This window comes from Thunnus maccoyii, chromosome 22 (genome assembly GCF_910596095.1).
Source record: "Thunnus maccoyii chromosome 22, fThuMac1.1, whole genome shotgun sequence".
Classification (NCBI taxonomy): Eukaryota; Metazoa; Chordata; class Actinopteri; order Scombriformes; family Scombridae; genus Thunnus; species Thunnus maccoyii.
This window is the reverse complement of record NC_056554.1, coordinates 3,130,703-3,152,105: the sequence shown is the minus strand read 5'-3', so window position 1 is coordinate 3,152,105 and position 21,403 is coordinate 3,130,703. Positions and strand designations below refer to the sequence as shown.

At 39.6% G+C, this 21,403-nt stretch overlaps 1 protein-coding gene across 6 annotated transcripts in view; it reads left to right on the top strand.

Moving 5' to 3' along the window:
* pde5ab (phosphodiesterase 5A, cGMP-specific, b) overlaps positions 1-21,403 on the top strand; it is a 94,723-nt gene that overhangs the window by 23,460 nt on the left and 49,860 nt on the right. For 2 of the 6 annotated variants that reach the window (XM_042400972.1, XM_042400971.1), the window contains exons 1-5: positions 7,933-8,262; positions 12,073-12,592; positions 12,938-13,111; positions 19,428-19,517; positions 20,939-21,010. In XM_042400972.1, coding sequence (XP_042256906.1) covers positions 8,165-8,262; positions 12,073-12,592; positions 12,938-13,111; positions 19,428-19,517; positions 20,939-21,010 — 954 coding nt within the window. In that variant the 5' untranslated portion in view covers positions 7,933-8,164. Of the gene's footprint in view, positions 1-2,641; positions 2,950-7,932; positions 8,263-8,352; positions 9,640-12,072; positions 12,593-12,937; positions 13,112-19,427; positions 19,518-20,938; positions 21,011-21,403 lie in introns of those variants that run through there. The other 4 variants (XM_042400973.1, XM_042400976.1, XM_042400974.1 and 1 more) reach the window with 3 other exon arrangements.

The window sequence follows — 21,403 nt, the reverse complement described above, 5'->3', positions numbered from 1 at the left end:
TCATAAACCAAAACTCTGCAGTCCATATAGAATAGAGTCTGAGGACTTTATCTATCATATGTTACTTTTCTTCTCCTATCCCATGCTTTAGAAAGTTATTCAGAAAATGCAAAAACATTTTTTGCATTATTTACATTATTTTCGAAACCATTTTCTTCAAGTCCACCCCCTTCTAGTCAATCAAATCATTCAGATGTCCATCAACCTCCAACAGACAAATCCCAATAAAATATTTCACTGGTGTTCAGACATTCTCCCGTTCCCTCCACTCAACCCACCACCTCCAAATGAGGAAATTTGTCAACTTATATATACGTTATCTCAACTGCGCCACTGGTCTGGATGATAATTACTACGGCTGCCAGATGGCATCTTCACTCAAATGTACCTATATGTCATTTTTGGACAAATGACATTACGACCTGTTGTGTGGTTTTTCTTGGGAGGACAGTCTCCTTCAATCTAACTCCTGGTAAGACAGCAAACAAGCTGCCTAGTTCCTAGTTTTATATTCCTATACATGTTTAATACAGAAGATATGATATGTGAGTGAGCTGAGTAACAGAACTTTATGACATTTTTCAAGTAACTTACTAACTAACCCAATCTCCCATGTTACTGGGGGTTTGAAGCCTATCCCAGCATGCACTGGACCAAAGGCAGGGCAGGCTTCTGAGCCAATGCTATACCTAAATTTCTTCAATTAATTTCTATTCTAACTGTAGTAACACTGATGAACATGAACATTTCCATAAAGTTATTTCTGAATTTATTCACACTGTTCACCTCATAGTAAAGTGATTTATATTTCAGCAGAAACAGATTGATGTTTTCTTTTAGCCGGTCAGGAAATTGCATTTTTGTCAGGGATTGGGAGCATCAGTGCTGACCCCTAAATTCATATTCTGCATTCAAACTCTCCCAGGCTGCAGTGTGTGTATAAAATAAACCAAGAAAGTGTTTGATGGGACAGTAAATTGCTGCAGTTCAAGTTAGTATTGGTGCAAATAACTAAATGGTACTTCCACCTCAGAATGGAGGTTTAAGGCTTAAAGACAGATTATGTCAGCTTGTTCAACTGCTGTCGCTTTGCTTATATGCTACTGAAGACATTCCAGCGATTTCTCAGAAAACACATTTTCATTTGAGCTGGCAGAACAGCTCTGTCGCCCTCGCTCTCCTCTTGTGAGATTTATTCCTGTTGTCCCCGCTCTGTGCCGACACTGTGCAGACACACGTCTGTGTTTTCTCAAACATTTGCTGGATAGAGGGAAGCCATTAAACCTAGCTCTGCTCACAAACAGCCCTGTTTTCAGGATCCAAGGTGATGCTGAAAAGAATGCTTTTATCTCCGCAACTGAATATTTTCATGGCATAATGCTTCTGGCAGGGCCGACCTATGCTGCATTGTGCTGCAGAATAGTCACAATCTAAGCTCTGTGGCTGCAGCTTGAATCCAAAAAGTCCAAGACAGACGTGTGTAAACTGTTGGTTTCAAAGAGGTTTCAAGAGAAAATTTTAGATACAGATTTTTATCAACATGTGAAGGAGTATGGCCATAAGTTTAAACATCATCAGTGAGGGTTTCCTATGTCAACATCAATATCTAACTACTGATGCAAACTGTGAGCTGAGTCTTGTTCAGGTATGGTCAATGGCCCAGTCAGGTTTTTATTTCCTTCCTTCATGTTTCAGACTTGTTTACTGAGCTTCTCCAGACAGAGGAGCCTGAGGGCAAAGTCCACTGACACACAGCGAAGAATGAGCAGAAATATGCCCACCCTTTATTTCTGCCCATTTTCACTGTGTCTCTCTCTCTGTATTTGTGTGTGTGTGCCTGTGTATACACAGCTGTGACTACCGCTGATTCATGTGTGTCTTTGCATGCCTGTTTGCATTTGATACAGTACCTTAAGCACATTATTGTCTTATATAATGCATGAATGTGTGCATACAGTATACATACAGTATTTTGTAGTTTGAATATAGGGTGAGCACCTGATGTATGTGTGTATATGTGAATGCATGTGTCCCAGTGTGTGTGTATACTGTGTATACTATATGATTAGGATGCTTGTTTGGAGTGTTCTAACTGTATGTGTGTGTGTGTGTGTGTGTGTGTGTGTGTGTGTGGCCCACATTGGGGCTGTGTATGGAAATTTTCAGTGCTGGTTGGTTATCTGATAGCAGTTCAGAGAGACTGGTTTACAACAGTGACCTTCTTGTGTCATCCAGCAGAGGTTTCACTGTGTGTTGTGTGATGAGGGAGTGATGGCTTCAACCATCAACCTTTCCTGCTCGCAGTCGATGACGATGAGGCTGATACTGACTGGCCTTTAAAGGATCATTCTTGTTTATTACATCTAGGGTTTCATCTAAGAGTTTTGTCCATCATTCTTATCATTAATGATAACATTGTACTCACTTATCTTTTGGTGAGATATGGGAACCCAACTAAAGTTGACTTCTGCTGAAAAGAAGTCAGATGATCAGGTTTTAAACAAACCCACAACAGGTTTGTCAAACTTATTTGGTAAGTGATTTTCTAAACTAAAATTGCGGTGAGTAAAATATTTCATTTGACCTGAAAATTTTAAGATTTTAACTATTGAATACTGGCACAAAATAACAACATTTTTAATTCCTAGTGTTTTGTAACATATTACAGTAATGTCATTACCTTTAACAGAAACGAGTAGTGTAAGGGATTACAAAATTTTGATATTCAGTAATTACATTTCAGTCACTAATCCCAGCAATGCTTCATTACTTCGACAGTTTGGAGGTCATCTTGTTTGCTGTCATACTGGTAGTTTGATGGAGGGTTGATATCACTTTAGTCTCTTGTGTGTTCAGTGGACAGACAGGTCTGGTACGTGCTAGCTTTGTGCTAGGCTGGAGGTTTGGGGACAGTTAGCCACCACCTAAAGAGGACTAATGCAACTCCAGGTACTGTAACTCCAAAGTTGTCTTATTTACATGTTGTTTCTTCTTAGCTTGCTTGCTAATGTTAGCTACCGGTAAGGCAGGAAAACAGCTGAGAGGACGACACTTCATGCAGTCACTGGGGCTAATGTTAACGGTTAAGCTAACGTGAAGTGAGCTGTTCATGGCCACCTCTAAAGTCCAAAAGCTTGTTAAACCACAATGTCTCCTTTTCTTTTTCTACAAATGTTAAGTGCAGAAGATAAATGAGTAATATGTTATTTGTCAATGTTTATATTTGTCAAGTAACTTACCTAACACTTAATTCCAAAGATATCATTGTTGCCCTTCAGACACACCAAAACTCTATTGCACTTTTTATACCAACACACAAGCATGCATCAAGAAAATACCTCTCTTTACTGTCTCTCTCTCTCAGCCACCTGCACACACTCCCTGACCAGTCAGTCGGACCAGTCTGTCAGAGAAAGCCTTTCAATTATCTCAGCTCAGATCTGACCACAGGGGACAAAGAGGAGTGTGAGACATTCTTCAGGATGTTCTTCTAGATATTACTCTCTGCTTTCTGCTTTTTGTGCAGCGCCTACAGGCACAATGTTTGTTCCAGTTCTGTATAGTCACCACTTTTACAAGTCTACTATGACATTGTTGTTATACTATGTTGTTATCCTTTGTGATAGACAGAGGTGGAGGTGCACAGCTGAAGAGGGAAAACCTGAGTGGTACAGACAAGTTGCGACTAGCTCAGCTTTGACCACATTAAAAGGAACTTCAGGAGCCAAAGAGCCTGAGGGTTGTTACTTTGTGTGTAAATGTGTGTGTGTGTTACAGGGATGCAGTGGTGAGTAAACATACTTGAACTGACCTCTGGTCACCTTTTTATTTGTGGAAAAAAATCCCATTCTAAAGCTGATGCTTTACCAATAGGTAAAGTCAATAGTTACAATACATTATTCTAAGAAAGTTTAAACTGATGTAGGTTACATCAAATGCATTCTTTTTACACAGTCAAACAAATTACAGGTGACATACACTGACAATGTGTAGGCATTATAGTTTTTAGCTAGCTAAGGTAGGCAACGTTAGTAGTCCGTTGCTCCACCTGTCTTTACAAATATTGGATGGATTGCCATTAACAGACATTCATGGTTACCGCAGGATGAATGCTAATTAGCTTTGTGAAATTCTGTCTCTAGCACCATGATGAAGTTGACATTTTTGGTTTTGAGTGAAATATCTGGACAGCAGTCCCCTGACTTTTCATCTAGCATCACTAGCAAGTCAAAATTTTCAATTCTCTATAGAAATATGTCAACATCTACTTGATGGATTGTCACAAAATTTTGTATGGACATGTGTGGTTGCCAGGTGATGATTCCTAATGACTTCGGTGATCCCAAGTACAGCCTCATAGAGCTACTAGCATAATTGTAGACTTTTACTTTTAAATATTTGGAGGTTGTTTTTAGCAAGTAAAGGAAGTCTGCTAAACCTGTACTAGTGTATATCTTGTTGGCGGTAATTGCTTCCATTTGCATATATTTTGCATCTGTTTTCCATGAAATTTTTCAAGAGCTGTTGGTGGGGATTTAGGTGTAGATAGCGTATAGTCCTGGTAAAGTACTGTGGAAGAGAAAATATCACAAAAATAGTGTTTTCAGTGCAGTAATAAGCTGCAGAGTACATAAACATTATGGAGTGATCCCTTATCAGTGTCAGACAAGGCAAAACCTTTAGATTTTCATCAGATAGGCTGCTTTAGATGGGTTAAAAAGAACATATACGAGATAGAAAATGTCAGGGGAATACAGGATGAACAATGTAAGGATAAAATACACTTTAAAGAAACAATACAATGTGAAAAAATCACACAAAGACAGAATTCAGACTGAATCAAAAACAAGTAAAGGTGCATCTAATTACATGTCCCACTCCTTTTCCATCTCAACATTAGACTGACTACAGGCTCTGCTGTCTCTGATTGGCTGCCTGTGCAGTGAGAGTGGTGGGAGGTGTAGAGGGGGTTGGGATGCTGCTGGTGCCCCCCTACCCCCCAACCCTCCGGGACGACCAGCCACCATCTGCTGGTAAGGTAACACCACCGGTGGGGGCCAAGTGTCCAGCTGGGTGGACACTGGAGACCAGCACAGCGAGAGCAGACACAGAGGCTGAAAGCCATTAGACTTCATCAATAAAAGCCCAAGCTCCTCCAGTTATGTGATTCACTGGATAATTGAAAAGTTAATCACTGCTAGGGTTTATTGTGAATTGTTTATTTTGAATTAGCAGCTGTACAGGGGAAATAAGGTCAAGAGATGAATAAATGAGCGGAGAATCAGGATTGAAGTTGCACTTGTGAAGAATTTGCCCACACCAAGGAATTCCTTCAATTTCCTCTATTTAGTTCCACTTCTCAAGTGTAACAGGGGCTGATAGAGCTAAAAATTGTACCAATATTGACATAATCTTTAAAAGATTTTGATGTCATGTTTGATGTCAAGTATTCAGCTGTTCTCCTAATTCTTATCTAAGTGGAAATGTCTCTGAAACAGCAGCTAATATTTGCCTTGTTTTTGTCTACACTTTATTGGAGTGTGAGAAAACGAATCCATCTGCATCTCTCCGGGAATTCATTACTGCAGATGGGGCTGGAAGGCAAATACTGCAGCCACTATAAATCAGTATTATATAAACCAAATATCTGAAAAACCTCTGTTATGGCTTATTCCCTGGGGATGATAAATGTGCATCATAGTGTAAAAGCCAACATAAATCACTATATATAAACTGTCTCAGCAGTGAGTTCATCATATTTTAGGACTGGTATGTTTATCCCCTATATATCACTACAGTAGTAAAATGTGTTTTGCATCATAGGATATTTCAATAACATTCTTCAGTACTTGTGTAGAAACTAATGTATCAGCGGTAATTAATTTCTTTTAATACCACACCAGATTTCCTTAACTAATTAGGCCTGTAAGGAATTTCCAGCCTTTTTTTTTTCCGGCCAGTTTTCACATCATCCTATTTGAAACCAACCATCTGTGACTGCCCCATTTTACCTCACCAACTGTCCCATTTTACTTGAACATGCCATCAAAGTGAGGTAGAGGTTCTTGATGTGTTTGATGATCTAAAGTTTCTAAAGTATTTTACTCTGCAACATATTTTCTTTATAGAAATATATATAGAAATATAGCAGAGAGTCATAACAAATTCTAAAAATAACACTTAAGGTAGTCTTCAGAATTTTAGGTAGTTTTCTTGGTAATCTACCAAAAAGCGTCGCAAATTACCTGACCTCACCCTACACTGATTCTAACAAACTTTATCTCTAAAATCTGTAACAAGCACAAGCTAAACTTCTGCTAACCCAACCCTGATTTTTAATCAGGTTCAGGCCATTTTATTGTGTAAAGATTCAGATCTTGGGTTGGGTTCTTGTCTCAAATTTTGTCAGTAGCCTACCAGCTGGGTTCAGTTGGGTCGGGCTGTAAAGAGTTATTTCCGGGTTCGGTTTAGTTTTAAACCCCAGCATGACACAGAACTCCACCCTACGCTTCCCATTTGGTCACATTTCTTACAACCTTAAGAGGTTCCAGAAATGATCAACTTTGTTTCATTAGTTCCTAGAATGTGTAGAGAAAATCTGTACATCATGGTTATATATAAATTCTTAGAGAATATACACTAATGTTTCCCTGAAACCTAAACAAAAGATTTAACTCATTAAAGGTTCCGGTGATGCAATGTTCTATTAAAAGAACAGAAGAGCAGTTCTAGGAACTACTTTGACCACATGGGGAACTTACGCATGTCCTCCTAACCTTCCCAGAACATTTCCCCACTCAGAGATTGCTGATGGTTGTTTTATGGAGACCACATAGTTCTTCAGGGTATTTTAATTTACAAATTAATTGATTTATTTCAAAAGGAGAAAGACTTGGAGAGACAAGATGACAAATGGCTTACATCTAACTGTTCTGTTTAGTAAATAATATAGAATTAACAATCTTGACATGAATGTATTTTTTACAATCAGACTGGATGAAAACACTAAACACTAGACAATAGGTAAGCAGATATAATTTTCTTTAAAAGGGCACTACACCAGTTTTACAAATAAAAATCAGCTTACACATCAGCAGCACTACTCAGCCTGTGAAAACAGTTGTATAATATCTGCTTTGGCTGCGGAGGAGCTTTGTCAAGTCTGCGAAAATAACCCCCTGATGATGTCATAGTGATGTCATCAGGGTTGTCCTGCTGTAGCTTTGGTCAGAGAATCCTGTAGCAGAAAGCAGAAATCCTGTATTGAAAATTGGGGCCGCAGAATTTGAAAGACATGGGTGTTTATCAGGCATAGACAGTCTAACAAAGAAATGCTATTGGTTGTGTCATGGGAAATGTAGGATCTGGGGGTTTTTTTAAGTTTGACCCATACTATAGACAAAAAAGCAGGATATCTTGGCCTCCGCTGCGTGGATGTTTACCATTCTTGATTTAAACTGTCTCTTGTGAGTCCTCTAACATTATGGGAAGACAACACTAAAATTACAGAAGCATCCCTTTAATGTTTGCTGTCCAAAATTGTATAATTATTTTGTCTTATTGTTTGTACCAGGACTCCTTAGAAAACAATACTGAGGGGATAATCCTGGTCAAATTAAGTAAATTATATACCTAGTTTGTATTTAATCACATTTGCTTTCCCATCTTTATCCACTATTTTCCTTTGTATGAGTTCCTTTCTTTATATGTACATCATATAGGGTCCTATTATCAACATATTCTCATAATATTTAGGTATATTAAGAATATAGGAGTGTAAATGGTTTCCTATGATTTTTGTAGGCTTTGTTTTTATCATAAGGGTACATGAGTGAGAGAGAGGGGGAAGCCTACTTCTCTCTCTCTCTCTCTCTCTCTCTCTCTCTCTCTCTCTCTCTCTCTCTCGCTCTCTCTCTCTCTCTCTCTCTCGTCCTCCACTAGTCGCTTCAGCAACTAGGAAGCGCACAGTCACTGCTTTAAGATCCGCGCGCACCGACCGAGCGACCGGCTCCCGTGCAGCTCTCTCTTTGAGCCGCTCTCTCTTTTCTTTCTTTCTCTCTCTCTCTCTCCCTCTCCGTACACATTATTCTGCACCGGCTCCTCCGTGTATAGATGTAGACGGTAACCGGAGCTCACAGTAGGAGACTGTTGTCGCCTTTGCGCCATGGAGGACTGCTGTTCCCCGGGAAGCGAGAGGATGGAAGCGTGGCTGGACGACCACTTGGAGTTCACCCACTCCTACTTTATCAGGAAGGCGTCAAGGTAACGGGGGGGGGGGGGGGCGGAGTGGAGAGGAGAGGAGAGGAGAGGGGTGCTGCCACTCAGTGTGTCACACTGTTTTACTTTGTGTATGTGCAGCCTCCAAGTAAACTCACTTTGCTCTTGTGTGCAGACTCACAGCCAATCAGGAGCAGTTTAATTTCCTCTGCTAGTTTAGAGTGTTTTCATTATAGGTATCACTTTACTTCTCTATGTAACCCTGCACTGATCTTATCTAACAACAAACATCCTGTCCGGTGGAGGTGAATGTGGTTCTCTCAGCTCCACCTCGGACCTGGAAACCTTGCGTTCCCGCTCAGGTAGTCTACCTGCAGGGCTGTGGATGTCAGAGAGCTGCTGTAATGCACTCTGGTGATTCACGCTGACTCTGTCTCCGCAGGGCCTCTCACAGCTCGGCTCTAATTCATTTCACCATCCACTTCACAATCAGTAACAGCTCCGAGAGGTGCACAGCGGCCTGTAATCATTAACTTTTACTGCTGCCAATGATTCTATTTAATTCTCAGTGCATACTGTTGAATAGGTCATTGGTGATAATTATACAAGCCTTCCACATAGGTGCCTGTGCCATAAATGAAATGAGTTTTTTTTTTTCTGTTGCAGCCTCCTCACACACACTCACAGTTTTAGACGTTAGAGAGTGTGGCAAGGAGCAAATTAGCCATTTAATTTGTTATGCAAACACAGACTCCAAATCAGTCTATCTCAGGCTGTAGCAGCCACATAAGGCTTTTTTTTTTTATTTTTTACAGCAGACATATCTGGGCTTTTCATCAGCCTGGCAGCACTTCATCAGAACACTCTAGGTCTGTGTTTGCTTTAGTGACAAACCCTTTCAGATCCATTTATCCTCTTATACCACCATGGCAACTTCACAAAGTTTTCTTTTCATCCAGCGACAGCAAAACAGTCCATCTCAAACCCATCTCCGTCTTCAGATATTTTTCCATACAGAGCATTGTCAGAGGACATATTTCCTAGCGCACTGTTTTCCTCCCCTGCTGTTTTTGACCACATTACAAAAGCAAAAAGTGAGTGATTGGCTCAGCGCAAGAGGTTTGCACACATCAGCCATTCTGCCGTTCTGGTTGAGAAGCATTTCTTAGAGAGGTATTGATTCAGCCACACCTCCCCTGTATACATTAGGGTCGACTCTGTGGGGAGGCAGCGCACTCAATGGGAGATGGAGTAACCTGACTGGGTCTGACACACTGCAGTCTCTCATGCTTTGGCGAGATAACAGCCCATTCTCTTTGGCTCTCCAAGTTTTATTTGCCTGGCTCGGAGCCCAAGATACCATGGTTAATTTCATGGCCAGCGCCTTTTACCGTCTCCTCCAGATTTTGGCCTTCCGCTCAGGTGAACAGAGCCTTTGACTGGCGTGAAAACAACCAGAACGAGTCACGTGACCTTGCGGTCGCTGAGTGTGTTTGGAAGCTTGTGTGTGTGTGTGTGTGTGTGTGTTGGCATTGCATGGGTTGATTAGACAATGTGTTAGCTGATTAGAGAGCTTCTCCGTAATCACATCCAATTTAGTGCTCACACACAAACATACACCATGCCTGACACACACACGCACACATTGGATTTGTCTCAGTAAATACCCAAATTAGACAGTTTAAGGAGCTACAGCACGCACACACACAGCCAAAAATGAAAACAAAGATATCCACTGTTCCTACATTCACCTTCATTGCCCATGCTCACTTAGATTTTATCTTCATGCATTCATGCATTTCTTTGTAACACTCTCCTGTAATGAAATTGTTCGTTGCATTATGCTTAGTGCCACTATTTGCTGCATTCTTGCTGTTGTCATTGCTATGACGTGTTTTTATTTGCTGTTGTAACAGACCAATTTCCCATGCTCAAAGTTTCATTTTTGCTTGCAGACTATTCTCTTGTGATTTAGAAAAAAAACGTTTTCAGATGCAAAAAATATGCAGAAAAAAAGTCACACACAAAAAGAAATCAGTTTCCCAACAGGAAAGGATTATTTGGCAGAGAGGATGAGCAGATACTGTTACCATTTACCTTCAACTCAAGCAACCAGGGCTAATTTTCCAATTCATCTCAGGTTTTCTCCTGTGGCGTTTTCAGTTTTAGTAAATAATTTAGTTTTTATTATGAGAAAGACTTTTAAAAAAGAAGAAAAACTAGTTTCAAACTAGTTTAATTTGACTTCCCTAATCTTGGGTATTTCTTTGCTCTAAAATTAAACTTAAAGGATATGTCACTTTTGAAAGAGTAAATAATAAAATTGTCTTCTTACTAATGAAAAGTTGAATTTATAAACAGTAACTTATGGTGCCTAATGTTAGCAAACTTTATATAGATATTGTTGTGTTACTGATATTACTGAGTCAGTTTACTGACCGTTTTTGTGCTACTGTGAGAATACATTTTAACATGTCAAAGATGAATATTTCAGTGTAATATAAAAATAAAATAACATGTAAAACAAGCAGTAAACACAATGTACCTCACCAGGACACATTTTTGTTGTTTAATACTGTTGGTCCCATTCATATTGCTGACTTTAAAGCATCTGAATTAAGAGAATTTTGGGAAATGTAGAAAAAATTAATTTGTCATTATCCTTTAATTGCCTCTTTTGGCCACTGTGGCCACTGTTCAGCAAATAACATGAATTCAACATAAATTGTTTCAAAACCAAATCTAATTCATAAAGTTGTGACAATAAGAAGTTTAGAAATCCTAAGTAGCCAAGCAACACCCTTCTCCAGATACACCACCTCTCATTGGTCTCTGGTTGGGTACAAACAAGTCCTCTGTACCGTAGTGTTAATTTGTTATGTGGTTAAAGTGTAACAACAACTTTAGCTTTGTGTCTACGTAACACTATTGTCACATGGGTTTTAGCTATGCTAGTGGCATGGCTCAGGATGTTGGTCAGTTGACCCAACATTTTGGTCCAGACTGAAATATCTCAACATCTACCTGATGGATTGACATCTGGTTTTGTACAAATATTGATCTTCCCTAGAAGATATATTCTACTGACTTTGGTGATACCCTGACTTTTCTTCTAGCACCTCCATGAGGTTGACATTTTTGGTTTTTATTGACATACAGTATCTTGACAAATATTGGATGGATTGCTGTGAAATTTGGTTCAGGTTCATTGTCCTTGGAGGATGAATTATAAAAAAATGTATCCTGACTTTTTAGCTTGTGCCATCGTTATTGGTAATTGGACTAAGTTGGACCAAATACACACTACACTGGCCAGGTTGATATAGACATTTGAGAGATAAACATGCGTAAGAGTGGAATTGGGACCCTCAACATCATGTGTGTGCACCGGAGAAATAATAATCCAGAAAACTGTCGGAGAGAGACTCGTGTTATAAGCCAGTTGATCAGGTTTCAGGTCAGTCCCCCAAGTTCACCTTGTGTGTTTGTCCTCCATTTTTTTGCCTTTTCAGTGCAAATTGCAGCACAAATGATAAAGACCAGACAAAATGTTGTGTTGTCAGAAGATTTTGTAGTTTGCCTATTGTCCAGTGTATTGTTCAATTTGTTTGTTTTAACCGTCTGTGTATGTTGGTGGAAATGGTCATTATATAAGGGGTAGTCTTTTAGATTTAAAAAAGTAAGGTCTGTTAGTCATGAGCTACATGTAATCTGTTTCTCAGGTGATCATGTCTTTTCATGTCTGACTCTTTTACCTCTGGTACATCTGTAACCCTTCCTTTGACAGCTTTACAGATACCGCATGTTGTAGTTTGTCAAAGAGAGACTGATTTGATTTCTTCTCCGTTTCAACAGGGAGATGGTGAATGCCTGGTTCGCTGAGCGCGTCCACACCATCCAGCCATCTGCTTCCAAAGAAAATCCTGCACAGCAGCGGTCACACCAGTCCTCCACAGACACCGGGCCCCCTTCTGCCCCCTCCTCCTCCACCATCCTCCCAGCCAACCTCAGCCTCTTGGACAACCGCAGCCCTTCCCCGGCCACGGTCTCCAGCCCGGCCCCCGGCACCCCAACTCGCAAAATCTCAGCGTCAGAGTTCGACCGACCACTCAGACCCATTGTGGTCAAAGACTCTGAGGGCTCTCTTACTTTTCTGAGCGACTCCGACCGTGAAACTGTCCCTCTGCGGGGCTCTGTGATGGGTGAGGGTGTTAGCGGGGGAGGTGGGAATGGAGGTAGTGGCAGCGACCGCTGCGCCAGGCTGCTGGAGCTGGTGAAGGAAGTGTCGAGTCATCTGGATGTGACAGCACTCTGCCACAAGATCTTCCTCCACATCAATGAGTTGATTGCCGCAGACCGCTACTCGCTGTTCCTGGTACGAATAGATGGAAAAAGGCTGGGGGTCAATCTATAACTCTGACTGGTTTAACTGGAACACTGAGATCAGCCAAAACGGCAGGAACAGGGACATACAGTACCATGTGAAAAGCTCCAGTTAATTATAGTTCCAAAAAGGTGCAAGGGAAAGACCCTAGTTATACTTAGTCTACTCAATGGATTTGTAAAATTCAAATGTTTCTTTTCCTGACTGTTTTTATAGTGTAAGCTCACAGTAACGGGTAGAATCATATAACAAATAACATGTAATTTTTCTCTTGGTCATCCATTCCCCTGTTTTAAATCAGTGGTGTGACCACATCCTGTGTGTGTGTGGTCGCAGGTGGGCGAGGACAGCTCAAATAGGAAGTTCTTGGTCAGCCGCCTGTTCGACGTGGCCGAGGGATCCACACTAGAAGAATCCTCCAGTAACTGCATCCGGCTGGAGTGGAACAAGGGCATCGTGGGACATGTAGCCGCCACAGGACAGCCGCTCAATATCAAGAATGCTTATGAGGTGAAGACTAAACGTCTTGTTTTGTCGCCATTTTTCCTAACATTAGTAGGGTTGGTTTGATGCTGGTGAGGCAAGTAATGAGGTGGTTTGCTGTGTGTGGTGAAACAGGCTTGTGTTTGCTTTGGGGTTTATTTGATGGTTCTTGCTGACAGGGCACAGACCTGAGGGGGTAGGAGGGGGATCAAAGAAGGGCAAGTAGGTCAGAGTGCTCCTCTGAAGGGTTCATCTTCACCCCCCCTACCCCACACCCCCACCCCATCGCCCACACACACACACACACACACACACTCTGAACTGATTGTTCTCTTTCAGTCTAGTGACATTTAACCCTAGACAGTTTCAGTGTATTGACCTTCTGAGTGATCTGGTTTCAACACAATATTTCTCTCACTTCAATCAATGGCTATCAATCTGACTTTAAAATCTGTCACCAACAATATGTTTTTATGTTTTTCAACATAAAACACATTCAAACAAGATTACACTTTAAAATAATAGTTTGACATTTGGGGGGAAAGGTCTGTTCTCTGTCTTGCTGAGATTGAGAGGAAAAGATCAATACCACCATGTCTGTGTGTTAAGTTTGGAGCTAGAGCTAGGAGACGATTAGCCTCGCTTAGCATAACTGGAAACAGTGAGAAAACTGTAACTGTAACTATTTGATGGCTAATCTAGGCTAATTGCCTACTGACTCCAGCTCTACAAACATGAGAATGGTATCAAATTTCTCATCTCACTCTCAGAAAGAAAGTGAATGGATGTACTGTATTTATTAATGTTGTACAATTATCATTGAATCATATGGACATATGTGGTAATACCAACATCTGATCAGAAAATGTATCACCCTTTTAAAAAAATATTCTGTTCTCATATAATCTGCATTAATGTGATAGTAATTTTTATCCAGACACATAATATTTAATATATCAATGCCAATAAGCTGGACAAATTTAATTGCTGAGTTTACCCTGAAACTATTTTTCCCCCAATTTCTGGCTTCAGAAATTTGGAAAATTGGTTTTCAGCACCGTGACTTCTGCACATTGACCTTTAACCCCTCCAGCTGCCCTCCAAACTATAATTTGTAGGAGTTTTCATATCATTTTTATTTGAACAGTGTCCCCTGATTACATATTTTAAACTGAAAAGTGTTTGGGGTGGAAATTACATGAACATGGCATTACTATTATGTGTGTTAGCATGTGAGTATATGTGTATGTCCGTTTCTTTGACTGCACTCTAACCCTCCGGAAGAATTTTGAGTGTCTTCAAAACGAAGCAGATGTGTGTGTTATGTTTATGTACTATGTGTGTGTGGGTGGAGGAGAGAGAGAGAGAGAGAGAGAGAGAGAGAGAGAGAGAGAGGCAGAGAGAGGTAGAAAGGAGGCACGAAATAGAGAGAGAGGAAGTAAGCTATAATTAAATGCATGTGTGTGGTCATATCAGTCTGACTTTAGTGCGTGAGTGCATGTGTGTGCTTACATGAAATGTCTTCCTCTACAATTAATTTCTATTTGAATGTCAGCAGAGAACTCTGCCAAAAACAAAGTCTGATATTCTATAGCCTTATACAATTATCTTTATGACTATAATACTTGGCAGTGTCAAGACTTCAGACAATGAAATTATACAGTTGTACTTTTTCCAATATAAATGAACTCGGAGAATCAAATTTGGAGGATTTTCTTTCATAACGTGTCCTTTTCTTGATTTTCTGTCTTGTTTCAAGTTGTTGGAAGCTGTTTCTTCAAAGTCCTTGACAGCAGTGAAGTTCTGTGAGAAACAAGTGGAATTACCTCACTGCTTCTGCAGGATTTTTGTTTTAAACAAAAGAATAAGACACAAGACGCATGAACATTTTCTTATTTGCTTCTAGTGTAGTTAGCCATGCAGATAGTTTTGGTTTTATTTGTCCAGGTTTTGAGATATCTGTCTCTCAGATATCTGCCTCCGCCACATCACAATATAGGTGATTGGAGCTTTGTTTGTGGTGCTCATGGCACTGAAAAATTCCATTGTAAAATATTTTATCAATTTTTACTTCTGTTAATAATCCACAGTGTTATACATTTTCATAGAGGGTACTTCACCAAAGAAATAGCTAGCTGGTAGCTAGCAGGTGGGTCAGTTGTTGAGTGTAATGTTCATCATTTAAGCGATCGGTAGCTGACGTTAACGCTAGCTTCAGTAGCTAAAGTGCAGCGCTGTTAACAGTATCAACAGCTAGGGGTCATCAGTCAGATATCAAATACTGTCAAACTTGCTATATTTAGGTTTATATGTTATGCTGCCATAAAACAATAACACACTTGCCCAAAACTGGCCAAGTATGCACCACATATAATTTAAATGTCACAATTATTCTTGATTAATGTGAAGTAAACCACTAACATACTGTAACATCTCATTAAATGTTCGCTAAATTTGTCAACGTCTATAGAAAAGTTTTTTCATGTAGAAACAAGACAAGAGTTTGTCATGTCATTGTTACAAATGTATCTTGTTTGAAATTATGTCACCACCAGAAATACCAGAAATACATGCCTGCAGTCTAATTTATTGCAATTGAAACCACAATATCGGTTAGAAAAACCACAGTTAGATATTTTTCATTGAGCTCTGCTCTGGACGTTACAGGTTTTGCTTCACCGCCTTGAAAAAAGACTGATAATGAAATTTCAATAGGACCACAATCACAAAACAGCATTATCAGCGTCTGACATCATTTATTTTATGTGTGTGTGTGTGTAAGATTTTGTAAGGTTTACCCTCCTCCTTTGATAGCTCTGTCATCTGGTTGCCAGCCAACCAGAAGATGATGATGATGATGATGTGTGAGAGAGAGAAAGAGATGCATGAAAGGAGACGGGCGAGAAAATGACAAATAGAGAACAAAAGTGGATGATGGGATGGTCCACCTGTGTCCAATTAGTTTTCTGTGTGTGTGTGTGTGTGTGCACCTTCTAAGTGAGTGCACTTGAGGGTTCAAGTGTGTTTTTAAGTGTGCGTGCACTTGTGTGTTTTTGTGCTTGTCATGTGTGTAATTAAAGCCTGTAAGTATGTGTGAATATGTGTAATGAAAAACATGTGTGTGTTTGATTCTAGGTGAGTGCATACTTGTGTGGGAGAGTGTGTGTGTGTGTATTTGGCGATGAGTCACCTTGTTGGTGTGTGTACAGTTCTGTTTGTGTACATGTGTGTATGAATACATAGAAATGTGTGTGTGTCAATCAATATGAGTGTGTGTTTAGCTGTGTGCACTAACAGACTCAATTAATACACAATGCTACTCTAGATCAGAGGTTCTCAAACGTTTTCATGTCAAGGACCTCTAAACTGATTCAAAGTACACCACGGACCCACATGTGATAAGATTTTTGCTTTTAGATGTTTTATTACAGAAATTGTACAAAACCCATGACCAACAAAGTCACATATTCCGTCATTGTGCTACTTATGGATGTAATTAACTTATTCCCCATTTTGCTGGGGACCCCGTGAACCCCCTCAAGGACCCCACTACTGCTCTAGATTATCTGAGTGTACAGTGTACGCTGCAGGCTGTATTTGTGCTAGTTGTGTATACATAAATGTGTGTGTGTATGTGTGCTACTGCAGAACATGATACTGCTTCCAGGAAGTTCATCTGCGTCATTTGAGGGACTCCCCATATCTCTGATTGGATATTTAACTTCCCATTAGTCCGCTCAGGATTACATTTGACTCAGCAGTGTGATGGGAAACAAACCCCCCTCTGCCTGTTTACATTAGTTCAGCCCTCCGCTGGCTGAACCGACTAAGTGTCTGGCAGCGGCTTGGGCCAAACCAATCCGCAGAGAGGCCGGGGGGTGGGGAGCAGGGGGTGATGTCCTTATCAATGCCTTCACTGTGCAGCATCCAAAATGCAATCTTGAGGAAAAAAAATATTCCCCGTGGGACTTGTCTATCATTCCACCAAATTTTGTTTTGATTTCAGTTGATCCCACCAGATATTTCTTGGATTTTGAAAGACACGTGAGAATGTAAACTTTGTGGGCAGATAGTTTTCTTGCTCTGGAGTGAATGCTGTGTTGCAGCAGTGAAAGGATGTTGTGGCTTGTGTCAGAGTGAGTCATGGTGAAATGTCATGATGATGGTTTGGTAGCTAGGTGTGGGCTGGTGTTTCAATGGGGCGCTTTAGCTGAAAAATATGTAAAAGAGAATGTCAGCCAGAATGAGCCAAAGCCAAAGTGACTCTCTTTTATACCGTAAATTCTCTAATTATAGGTGGTATTAAAAAAATGAGCCAGTCTCAATTAGCAACAACAAACCATTTCTTAATTTTAGTGGCTGTAGGAATATTTCAAATCTGGCATTTTCCTAATGTCGGTTGTGCTTTATTTGTTAAATTGTGCTCTTATACTTACACTACTAAACATTTTGGAAATTAATTGTTGCATTGATGGAATTAGTTCTAGTTTTCCCGTTTCCAAAATGTTCACATGTAAGAGCAGAATTTAGAAATCATCAGGACCACTCTTATGTATCAGGTTCCTAATTTATTCCAGTTGCTTCTACTTTGCAGTTTTATTGATCAGTGTGAAGCTTCTATCATGACACTTAACACTTCCTGCAGATGTTGAACAGTAAATTCACAAGACTTGGCGCACGAGTCGTAAATAGTCAAGAAACATAATCACAACGTCTTAATCGGAATGAATTTGAAGTTTTAATGCGAAAATGAACTAAAATCAGTTTAATGAGAATCTTTTTAGATTTGATGGATTTACTTTTATATTTCAGCACATCAGCTTCTACATTTCAGCAGGTGTTGTAAACAGCTGCCTCAGGGTGTTTCTGCAGGAGTTGGTCCAGTATCATGTTGTATTGCAGCTGTAACATCACCTCCTCTAATATCTCTGTGACTGTCACATGACCGCCTGTCATATTATTCATGGAGTGCTTTGCTTTAGAAAGATGCATTTTTAGTAACTAACTTCATATCAGACTGTATATTCCCTCTTAGTTTTCATCACAGTACAGCGCTGCTCTGATGACACGTCATTGACAGCTTGATTTTTTCTAATTGTTTCAGGTCCACTAGTACCTGGACTGTTAAATCTGTTATGTTTTTGTCTGCTGAAGAGCAAAACTTCAAATCATTTTTTACTCTTTTGTGACATTTTTTTTTAATGAAACTGGCAATTTTACAAACGGGCACCTACTCATGAACAGGTGACATTCATCTTGCTGAAACGAGTGATTTATATTCATGAAGTGCAGAGAGTTTGGAACACTTGTACGAACAAAACCTCACAAAAAAAAAGAGGGAGAGAGTTTTAGGATAAGAATACCAAAATGTTCTCGCATGAGAGCCATTCTTTGTTGTTCTTGATTTATGAATATGATATTTCCCTAAGAAACAAAAAGGTTTTACACAGTCGTCAACCATTCAATTGTCAGCGAAAGCAGACAAAAGCTGTATTGAGAAAAATTTATTAGTTTGGTGAAGCTACTAAAAATGAACAATGAAATGTGTGTTCAGTCCTTTCTGGAATAACAAGTGTAATATTTAAAATTTGCATTAACAGCAAACAGCAAATTAAAACAAAATCAGATGTGAAAACTGAAAAAGGAAACTCATAAACAACTTTAAACTTATAAATATGCACAAAAAAATCCTGCTGTTATAGAATCATAAGGAGGCTTTTATCATGCTGTGTTGTTTAGAGTGTAATCGTGAAATTGGTGCAGTATTCCTCTTCTAATGAAGGTTTTATACACACACATACACACACGAAGGCAGTCCCCTTGAGTCTAGAGGATAATGGTAATGGACACAGAGAAGCCTGGTGTTTAAAGGTCAGCTGGCAGACAAAACATCCCTTCATCCAGCAGTCCTCAACATGCCTTCAGAAGCCACTTCTCTGTCTTAAAAGGTGTTTTCCTCCTTGTGATTGGTACTACACAAACTATCTGTTAGACTTCTATTTTGTAGAAGTGGAATTTTGTGCCGCATAATGTTGGATGCGTGCATCTACTACAGATTATCACTTTCTTTATGCAAATTGGACCTGCAGTTGTCGTGAGTGTAGGTGGTTGTACTGGTTCATGAGGGTTTGAATACTGATGAGGTCTGAAGCTGCAGAAGACCCATACTTTATCCAAATGTTTAGTCTCTCTTAGTTAGAGTTATATAGAGTTTCACTAGGAATCAGTGGTGAACTACCAGACCAGATATGATTATTAAAATCTGATATGAGTCCTGATATTTAAACAGTTTTATTGCTTTAGAGATGGAATTGAATTCTGTCTATATGCTCTGTCTCCCCAGGACCCCAGATTCAACGCTGAGGTCGACCTGATCACCGGTTACAAGACCCAGAGTATCCTTTGTCTGCCCATAAAGAACCACAGAGACGAAGTAAGACGACACACACTGGAACATTACACACACACATAGTGTTTAACTTCTGAATCCTAAAGTTATAAATGTTAACCATAAACCACAAGCTGTAAAAGGCTTATAAAAGGACTATTAGTCAAATGTTTAAGAATACTTTTTATTGTATTGTATGATATTTCTTCTGGGAAAGTGCCCAGAAGAAAAATAAATACACAATTTCCCAGATCAAGAATTAATTTTCATGGTCAATGATATTTTTATCTTATTTATTGTCATATGTCATATACACAGTAGTGTACGAAATAAAGAGATTTTCTGTCTTTTAAAAATTGTTGGCATTTTTGTTAATATTCCTGTTCTGTTTCTGTTGATTGATATGACTTGTTCTGATACTGTTTTTTTTTTTTTACTTACTGTGTGGCTGACTGCAAATAAGCATATTTCCCACAATGTTGTGCTGTACCTTTGAGTTCCTACCTATAGGAAGTATCCTTGAGCCATTTACACAATTAGCAGACATTCTTATCCAGTATGGTGGAATCTGAGACTTTATTGCAACAGTCTTTACACCAATTTTATAAATTGATCACCTTGACTTCCAATAATCCAATTTAGTCAAAGAGGCCTTGCTGACAAGAACGTACACAGGATCTATGATACTGAAGTACTCAGAATTTCCTCTAAATGTCTCACTGCCTTTTGGAGAAGCACTGTCGTTAGGTTACCTGCTCCAGTTTTAACTTTCTGATACAATATATATTATATAATATTTATAATCTTGCCAGTCATTCCTGGCATCTTCTTGGGGGAAGCTGGAATCATATCTTATATATATGATTTTGTATATCATGCAAATAAAGATGCTATTTTGACAAAGGTGTGGCGACAGCTTTTTCGTCAGCATTGTCTCTCTTGTTGTCTCCCCACTGTGAAGCAGAAATAAGGTTTAGAACTTGATTTTGTGCTTCTGCACATGGTTGGATTAACCTGCTACAGGGCCCCTATTAAACCCCCCTTCTCCCTATGCTCTGTGAGCTGTGCATAGTTTTTCTACACTTAAGGGTTGAGTATGCTAATTAATTTGTACAATCGTTCAAATAAGGATAGTGGCGCTAGACATCATTCACGGACGGTGTCGCATTCTGTTGTACACCCGAAAAGTGGCAGGAGTAGTTGTGTGAAAAAGGAAAATAGAGAGTGTATTAAGTGGGCGTACTTGTCAAGATGTCAGTTTCAGAAAATTGCAAAAATTGTTAGATGCAGCTGCCCCGATACCGACGTGTGAAAGGTTTTGAAGGCAGCAGGTTTCAGATTCTGTGAGATGATCTTACAAGTACTTTGTTAAAAGCATACTGGGGCGTGCATAAAGCAGGATGTACAGAAATGAATGACCCTTGTCATCAACTCTGTCTGTGTTTTATCCATCTTACCCATCGTAGGTAGTTGGAGTGGCTCAGGCTATCAATAAGAAATGTGGGGAGAACGGTGCCTTCACTGAACAGGATGAAAAGGTCGGTAAAATTCATTATTTCCCTTTTTTTTTTTACTTGTGTTATCATACAACAAGTTAGAGTAATTTTTACTTATGTTATTTTACTCAAACCTACAGTAAGTCACATCTGTGTGCTGCACTTACTAGAAATTATAATGGAGTGAAAATTGGTTTTCCGGCATTCCCTAACTAAACAGAACTTTCTGGTTTGTAATGAATAACAGATTAACATTCAAAGTAATCAGGACTCACTCACTTGTGTTGAAGCAGCTTGATTCATTGGCATAATTTAACTGATTTTACTTTAAATGCTGATAATTCCAGTTTGTAGGGCCAAACAACTTGCAATTGTTATTTTGTCAAAGAATATGAGTTGGTTTTACAAGTCAGTTTTACAGTGTACAAGCACCAT